Genomic DNA, 9,160 nt, shown 5'->3' with positions numbered 1-9,160 from the left:
GTTCGTACAGAAACACACACCTAGTCTGAGATTTTGTTACATCGTGTGTTTGAGTTTATTTTTCCATTCTTTGTCCTTTTGTTAATTTTTTCTTAGTCTATTAGCACCTATATTCTAGTCAATTTTTAAATGAAGGCTAACTCTATATGGAAATGCTTGACACATTTAATAATGATATGTGCTAATCTACAATTTGGGGTGGAGAGAAATCCATAGCAAATCGACGCTTCCGTTATATTAGTCTGTGTATTTTCCTTCTAACAGTCACTGGTGCTACTGTTCATGGTTATTTAAAAACAACAAGGCTTTTGTTAACAGGAAATAGACATTTTTATGATGTTTTTAGGCTAAGAGGGAGAGCTTAGCCATGCTAGTCTTTGTGACCGTCATGTTTATTGTAACGGTTTTTCCACTAGGGGGCGGTCGTGTTCAAGCCAGCATTTCAAGCACTTTCTTTTTTCCACTTTGCTTTTGGGCCACTTATGTAACCTGACCATGTCTGATTCATCAGCAACCAAAAATTCTAACATGAGTTGAATCAGCTGAATTACTTGCATGGAAAATTGTTAACTAGGCCATATTGTAGGAGAGGACTAGAGCTAAAGTCAACTCTTTATAATCACAGCAGATTGTTGGTAAAACCAGCAGAGCAAAAACATATAAAAAGTCTTAAATCTTTGAAATGACATTATGAAACCGTAGATGTGACAAGACCATTAAGTGGTTTTTGCTTTGTGTTAATATGGAAACCAACCGAGTGACCGTCACACACAAAGCAGGAGCTACACAATCCAGTACACAGTAAACGACAATAAGCATTTAGGGATTTAATAACAGGAACAGAGATATTCTCAGGTTAAAAACGTCCATAAAACTGTTTGAAATGAATTGGCACTTTAAGTTCTAATATTTCAATAATAAAAAAGGCTTTTTCACAGGTTCTTCTTGTTTATATTATTACACTTGTTCTTATATGGTATGGTTTATATACTAATGTGGATTTATAAAGCTATTAAATAGAAAAGACATTTATAATGAAATTAGATTAAATTGAATTTGATAACTGGCATTGTTGCAAAGTAGTTTTATACGAATATAAAAATTCTGAATAAAAAGATATTTATATTTATAAATAGGAACCTGTCTGTTGTTTCAGCAAAGTTTTCTGTTTTAAAGGTGCCTCTGGTGCAGGGCAATTATATTATGGTACAAATAATAGGTGGGCAAACAAGTGGCTGTGGCCCCAATCCAGTTATCCCCAAAACCAATAATTACAAAACACCTGAGAGTCCTAACTTGTTCACACACACAAACTTAACACATTAAGGATGTTCTTGACAGCATACAGTACAGTTGATGGTTGCCCCATGTTGCTTATGCACATGACCGTAACTGCAACTGGATGCATGCTTCTGTAATAAAGGTATAAATAAGTGGAATATACTAACGAAAGCACACTTTGAGTGATTAACTAATATCGTTCGGAATTGTTAAACAAATAAACTGTGGTGAAAACGGCCGAGAGATGGGTCTGCTTTGGGGCACTTGAGGACCAGGAAGGTAAAGCAGTGCTTGTTGAGAGTGAACTGTAATTAGCTGCAAACTCTAATGTGCTAGCAACAGAGCCACATTCAGCACTATAAACACTTATAGTCAATTATAAGCATTCGTTTGCTGCTGCATATCAATCAATCACAATACTGATCGCAAAAATTCAATAAAAGTCATTGCACAGCTAATCTGCAGACAGATCATTGTCCATTGGCTGTAGTCTGCTCACCCAATCAGAAGTTAGAAATCATGTTGGTATTTACTGTTACCTTTTCCCTTGGGCTAAAAGGGAAAAAAGGATGGATGGATGGATGGATGGATGGATGGATGGATGGATAGATGGATGGATAGATGGATGGATAGATGGATGGATAGATGGATGGATAGATGGATGGATAGATGGATGGATAGATAGATAGATGCTAAAAAAAAAAGAAGAAAAAAAATGTAACTATGATTTGGTGAGTAAGACCCAAAATATGTGTGGGTTAATGCCCAATGTTTGTTGTTAATGTTTTAAGGTCTGTGTAAGACTTCGGGATTTATTAATATTATAACAATGCATTTTTGTATTGTTAAATTCAAGAGGAAAAACAGATTAATGAGGGAATGACTAACGCTGATGTAATCAAAAAGCAATAAATAAATGTAACTATACTGGTTTGTATTGTTCATTCCTAAATCATAAATTGTAATCCTTATCATATTGCTATGATATCTGAGAAACGTCTTTACCTTTAAAGTGGTCACAGATGATGTCCCATAAAAGCACAACAGTTCTGTAGTGTTTTATTATTATTATTAATTAACCAACACACACAAAACGTGTAAAAACCCTTTTGGAAGTAAAGGGAGTCATTGTGTCAACGATTATACCTTCAAGTTTTAAAAACAGATTTTCTTTTTTTACTCAAATTTGTTAACTAATGCAAATGCTACAGGTTTTATTACTTGGCTTGACTGCAATGGTTTCTGAATAACAGCTGCATGCTTTCTTACAATGCAAGTTTTATGTTCATACTCAGCCATCCAGTTCTTCATCCTGTCCTTCTACATGCAGTCTAAAACGTCTCTCTCGTCATTCCTGCTGTGTTTCAGCGACTGCTTGTGAGTGTAGATATTAGTGGGGCAGAATGGTGACACGGCTTTCAACAAAATTATATGGGGAAAAAAAAAAGATTTACGCTATATGTTTCAGTCCAGTGTGAAGTGAACCCATAATAGGGATTTGAGAGTTTACGGTCATGAAAGTAGAAAATCTGAGCATTGAGTTATTGGTCCTCAGTCAGTGGAAACCTTGTGTGAAAAACAAGTTAATTGTAGTGCAGATGCATTGTTGACGTATGTATGGACTTTATCCACTCTATAATCCCATCTTTCCTTCTTCTACACAGAATTTCTTACAAAAGAAATGATTCTGTACAACTTAGACAAACTGCCTACACTTTGCCATTATCTGTCAAAAAGGTAACGGTCGTTCGTTAGCCTTTCACGAGAAAGTGGAGATGTGAAAAAGTCAGCACCAAGACGGTTTGTGAGTAATTTTTTTTATTAGTCTACAGTAGTTAAAGACATACAAACTTAAAAAATAGAAAACATATAGAAAAAAATGTGTGCAATCATTTTAAGCGATACAATCAAAAGCTTTGGGAAAGTCAGTGTGCAGGCCACAGGATCGGACAGAACAACGTTAAAACTCACCTGCTGCAGATGCTGGGTTCAAGCTTACACACACACACACACTAATTCAGATGCCTAGTTAGAAATGAGTTAACTATTAAGGAGTTAAATTCTCCAGGAGATTTATTCATTCATTCACTTTCTCAGTCACAAGCTCACTCAGTCACTCGCACTGTGCCATAACTGTGTCATTAATGCAGCTTTGGGATCAGACAGATACAGATAGTTTAGGTACAGAGAGGCACATCAGAAATATTTGTGCTGATGTCACCAAGTTCAATAGTTATTTATCCAGCTTTATTAATACAGCATTTCTCATCTGAACAAATATTCAGTCGGTTGGATTTAATTTTCACCAGAAAATCACCTGAAATTCAGGTTGTTTAGGTGTTTTCTTGGTCTTGGGTTTGGAAGAATTCTCACATTTTAAAGAAAATGCCAAAGGCTCAGATTAAAAATATTCCAAAAAAAATAAAAAATAAATAAAAAGAATTAACTGAGAACTATAACTGGGATGTAAGGGTTTGGGGAGGCATTAAAACAATAAACAAATTATACAAAACTATTCACTGGTATTTTTAATGCTGTTGCAAACTGAAGCTGGCAAAAACGCATGAACGTGCATTATGAATTCTGCTCCACATTTAATTTAGTACACCAATAAAAGAAAAGATGGACTGCACTAGGGGAGCTCTCTCCTGCATTGGGGCCTGCTCTATTTTAAGGTCTTTGGCTTTCAGCAGCTACACCAGACGAACACAGAGAGGCTCTGTTTGTTAGTAGAAAAAGGGGGAAAAAAAAAAATCACCTCATGCTCGGTAAATATAGAGTGCATTAAAAAAATCTCGAGACCTGAGCAACGTCGCTGAAACGCACATCTCAGACGAGCGCCGCCTTAGCATAAATAACTGGATTAATCCGAATCTGTGAAGTTGTGCCTGTATGTACTTCTGTAGACAGAATGTTTCAACCTGCAGCCTAAAGAGATCGATTTGCGATGTGAAAATAGCGCACGCAAAAAAATAAAAAATAAAAATAAATCTCGAAGAAAAGACGATTTTATTATTAGTCATGCAAGAGAACAAAAACGATACACAACTAATACTGTATATGTTTTCTACACACAAACGCTAGTTCGTTTCAAGGCTTAGAGAGCTTCCGGTTTGGGTTTTAACACAGTGAATGTCGTGTCCTAATTAGATTTAACTCCACTTTTGGCTTTGATCATATGACGATGTGCTGTAAGGCCTGAAGCGTGATTCATTATTAAAAAAAGTTTATGATTCAAGGAAAAGGACTGAAAAGGTAAATGGTGTTTTGTGTCTAGATACAAAAAGAGTACATATTATGTGCATACAGTGATGGAGGAAAAAGTAAATCATATGCTATGAGCATTAACAAATCCTAACCATGTGCCTTGAGCAGGTTTTCCAAGAGCTGAAGCTTTTTTGCTGCAGCCAGAACGTGCGTCTGATGCATGTGAGATCCATCATGAGGTCCACTCCCAAAGCATTCATACTGTACCTGGATTACAAATCCAGACAAAGATTACTAAAGTACTGAGTACTGAAGTCCAGTCGGTTCTCAGAGCAGTCAGAAAAAATGTTGCGTCCTTAAGCCTACTTTTTTATATTTTTTTTTATCATCTCACTTTATTTATTTTTTATACTTTTTCAAACGAACGTTTTCACTTCTGAGATTAGATAAAACTCTGTCCCTAAATTCACATAAAAAAATAATACAAAAAAGCAGTAGGAAAAAGTAATAAGTTTGCATATATGCAATAGTTAGCTAGTGGTATTTGGTGATGTTAGATAATCTATATAAAACTATTTTAAAAAAATGGTCACATTATGCAGTCCACCTAGTGTTTTTTTCTATATATATGTTAAAAAAAACACTACTGCCATTCACCAGGAGGGTCATAACTATAAATTCAACCACCACAGGATATATTTTCATTACAAAAAAAGTTAATTCAACAACGTCTACATGGATTTTCCCGTCAGTGGATGAGGAACACGTTAAAACTTGACCTCAGGGGTTTTCAGTGGCATGACTTCTTGAAATTGAACGGACCGACCCCGGACCTCTGCGCTTGACTTTTGAAGTCATTCTTATATGATTGAAGTCTGATTCTTATGAATTAACAAAAAAAAAAATAAAAATCAACTGATTGTTTAAGATTTAAGGATTATGTATTTTAAGTTCTAAAAAATGATTTATGTAGTTAGTATAAAGTATAAATACATCAGACCCTCGACAGAAAAGACAAAATATAGGGATTCTATATGATGCCACTTACACACACACACACACACACACACACACACACACACACACACGAAAATAAAGGAGAGTTTATCCACGTGTGAAGGCGAGTCTGTAGTCAGTGCCACAGCTTTAGTGGCTACAGCAGCTGCACTGATGCCTCTGGGATGCAGATGTGGGGGAATTAGTGAGCAGCACTGCAGCCTGTCCAGTGGTACACACCGGCCTCAAGCCTGAAAGTCTCTTACTCGGCCCCAGAAATGCAGTTGTGATTCCTCTCTTGCTTGGCTATCTGCAGGCTTTGTTTGCACTCCAATTCGCCGCCCTCCGTCACCCTGGGGTGCCGTTGGCGCGGAAGACGCTCCTTAAAAAAATCCGAGACGTATCGAACCTGCCAGGACATGTGGTGATCGATTACTTAACAACTTTGCACAGCATTTTGAACAGAATACGGATGTTGTGAGTCGAAACTTACGTTGAGTACTGCGATGAGCGCCCCCTGCAGGAGACCCACGAGCACGTCGCTCCAGTGGTGTTTGTAATCGGACACCCGCGTGTATCCGACGTAAATCGCAAACGCAACCAAAAAGAACTGGATTGTGGGTCGGAGAAGACGTGCCCATTTGAAGGCCATTCGTGCCTGTACGTATAACTAGAGAGAGGAAGATGAACAGTAAGTGATTCGATAAAACCAAAACACTCATCTTCCAAACTGAAACTGTCCAATCATCATCATCATCATCATCATCCTCATTATACCAGATATAGGTCCAGTTATTAAACGCTAATCTGTGAGGGAAATGGCTTCTAAAACACATGTATTTTCGCATGAAATCATTTCAGCAAAACTAAATAGTATTTGGATAGGATTACGTTTTAAGGAAGGCCGCCAGATTTCTTTTGTACAAGTGCCATGAGAAGAGACCAACTGAGGACATTTAGGAGAACTAAGAAACTAACAATTCCAGGAATTGTGTGGGTATGAAAAACTACAGTTTTACAATTAGCGTGTTTGAACACGACAAAAATGGCTCGTGGTGGAAAAAACCAAAAGAAAGCATTATGACGGATACATCCCCTGTTCTGTTTAATTATTTATACTCATGTGATGTTTTCTATGCGCAGCGTCAGTGACTGCTGTCGTGAACAGTTTACATTAGAGTCTTTAAAGGAAAGCTTTCTGGGATGCTTGTGTGTAAAAAATAACCTACGGTCTCTTGGGATGTGAACGTTGCCAAAGTATGTGGGTTGTTAATCGTGTGCACTCAGTTTCTCCAAAAGAACATGAAATTGTGTCTGTGTGCATTACTGGAATGATGAAGTGAGACAGAAAGACTCACCGCCAAAAACAGCATGCAGTACATCCCGAAGGACGAGTGGCCAGAGTAGAAGGACAACCTGTAGCAGGGATAGAGGAAGAAAACGCAACTGTTAGCATCATTTATCCAATTCATTAGATGAAATGTAGAAAGTTTAGCTAGAACACTGATGCTGCCTAAAGAGGGAACATCAGGAACATTTGCAAGTTTTTGCAATATAAAAGCAGAAATAACAGAAATGTCAGACTTGTTCAATCTTTAATGGAATTTCAACAAACAGAAAAAAGAAATATTTAATTATTGGGAATATTTGACATTAAAATTATATCACAGCTTGGTTGCATACGTCTGAACTCACCTCCCAACTAATACTTTTTAGAAACAGCTTTGGCTTTTATTATAGCATCAAGGCTTTGTGAATATTCGTTCATTCATTCATTTTCTACCGCTTATCCGAACTACCTCGGGTCACGGGGAGCCTGTGCCTATCTCAGGCGTCATCGGGCATCGAGGCAGGATACACCCTGGACGGAGTGCCAACCCATCGCAGGGCACACACACACACACTCTCATACACTCACGCAATCACACACTAGGGACAATGTTCCAGAGATGCCTGATCAACCTACCATGCATGTCTTTGGATCGGGGGAGGAAACCGGAGTACCCGGAGGAAACCCCCGAGGCACGGGGAGAACATACAAACTCCACACACAAGGCGGAGGCGGAAATCTAATTTTATCCCCCTCTTCTTTGCAAGCAACTTCAAATTGCGAATGATCTCCTGTGTACAGCTCTTTTTAGGGAATTCTATAGGTTTTTAAAGGGATTGAGGTCTGGGGTCAGATTGGGCTATTCCATGACTTTGATTTTCTTTTACTGAAACCGTGTCTCGGTTGATTGGTGGCAGTGCGGTCTTCCATGGACGATGCTCTGTATTGGCTTTGTGCCAAACATATCTTATAGTATTAAGGCCAAAAGTTCAACCTTTGTCTCTTCAGACCATAACGTTTTCCCACATCGCTCGGGGTGTCTGAATGAATCTGTTGGTATATTTCAGACAGGCATGCATTCTCATTTTTGTTGCTGAATACAGGAGACGGTAGTCACATGCAAAGAGAGACCAGTAGCTGCCAGAAATTGGTAGCCTCCTTGATCATTTTTCTCCTTGTTATCTCATCGACTTTGTAGAGTCATCCTGATCAATTCAAGCAATGTTTCTGTGGCACCACATTTTCTACACTTATTGATGATAGTCGAAATTCTTTAATATCCCTCTTCTGAGTTTGATCTTTTTTTGATCATCTGACCTTCTATATCCCTCAACTTTCAACCATTAAGTCTTGCAGATTTTTTGGCAACTCGTTGTGGCCCATGGCTCTCAGGGTTGTGAGTTCGAATCCCAGGTCCACCAAACTGCCATTGCTGGGCTCATGAGCAAGGCCCTTGACCCTCGATTGCTCAGTTGTATAAAAATGCAATAAAATGTAATTAGCTTTATATAACAGCATCTGGCAAATGCTATAAATGTAAGTTTACCTCCAGGCCTAATTTTGAATGTGACTAGTTTATTCTGACATTTCTATTCTAGCCCCCATTATAAAAGGGTGTGTAGACTTATGCAATCATATCTATGATAATATACTAATTGATAAATTCTTTTTTCTCTGGATTTTTGTTTGGTCGAAGATCATTTTAAAGATGGAACAAGTCTGACATTTATGTTGTTATTTCCGTCATTATATTTTCAAATCCTGCAATTCTGTCAGGGTGTGTAGACTTTTTATATCGACTGTATCCTGTAAACTACAGAATATTATGTAATCTACATAAAAATAGAATGTTGAGGAAAGTTGACCGACTGTGTATTCATGGTAAAAATAGATTTCTGTGGGACAAACAGAATAAGAAAGGTCAACTCCTACAATCACACAAGAGAGGAGAAACAGGAAGCGATAACTACACAAAAACAGGAAGTGAGGTCAACAACAGAGTAACTCTCAGCCATGACCTTCCTGTCTCTTGGAGCAGTACCTGGATTCTGTGACGTTGTTTGCTTTTCCCGTGCAGTTAATTTCGAGCATGTAGCCCTTGCACACGGTGGGAGCGCAAACGGCCATGAAGTTGGGCCGCGGACGTCCGATGGTGTATTTCGCCATTTCTGTAAGAGACTGGCTCACACAAGCGCCGAACAGGAAAGTTCCCACCACTTTGTAGAGCGCTGCAGCGTACTGGTTAAAGTCCGTGTTGGAGTAGAGGCGCTTGCTGTAGATCAGGTAAGCTTCTCCTGTGATAATCTATACAGAGAGACAAGTAAGGGAAAATCTCATGTTCAAGTA

The 9,160-nt window shown here is 38.3% G+C and overlaps 1 protein-coding gene across 1 annotated transcript in view; it reads right to left on the bottom strand.

The window, feature by feature from the left end:
- Nucleotides 1-3,082: 3,082 nt before the first annotated feature.
- The window catches only part of plpp2a (phospholipid phosphatase 2a), a 30,291-nt gene continuing 24,213 nt past the window's right edge, over nt 3,083-9,160 (bottom strand). The window contains exons 3-6 of the mRNA XM_027150615.2: nt 8,856-9,118; nt 6,843-6,900; nt 5,978-6,154; nt 3,083-5,893 (exon numbers count right to left, since the gene is read on the bottom strand). Coding sequence (XP_027006416.1) covers nt 5,747-5,893; nt 5,978-6,154; nt 6,843-6,900; nt 8,856-9,118 — 645 coding nt within the window. The 3' untranslated portion in view covers nt 3,083-5,746. The remainder of the gene's footprint in view (nt 5,894-5,977; nt 6,155-6,842; nt 6,901-8,855; nt 9,119-9,160) is intronic.

Source organism: Tachysurus fulvidraco, chromosome 22 (genome assembly GCF_022655615.1).
Source record: "Tachysurus fulvidraco isolate hzauxx_2018 chromosome 22, HZAU_PFXX_2.0, whole genome shotgun sequence".
In the NCBI taxonomy this organism is placed as follows: domain Eukaryota; kingdom Metazoa; phylum Chordata; class Actinopteri; order Siluriformes; family Bagridae; genus Tachysurus; species Tachysurus fulvidraco.
Note: the sequence above shows the minus strand (reverse complement) of the source record. Positions and strands in the feature narration are given on the sequence as shown.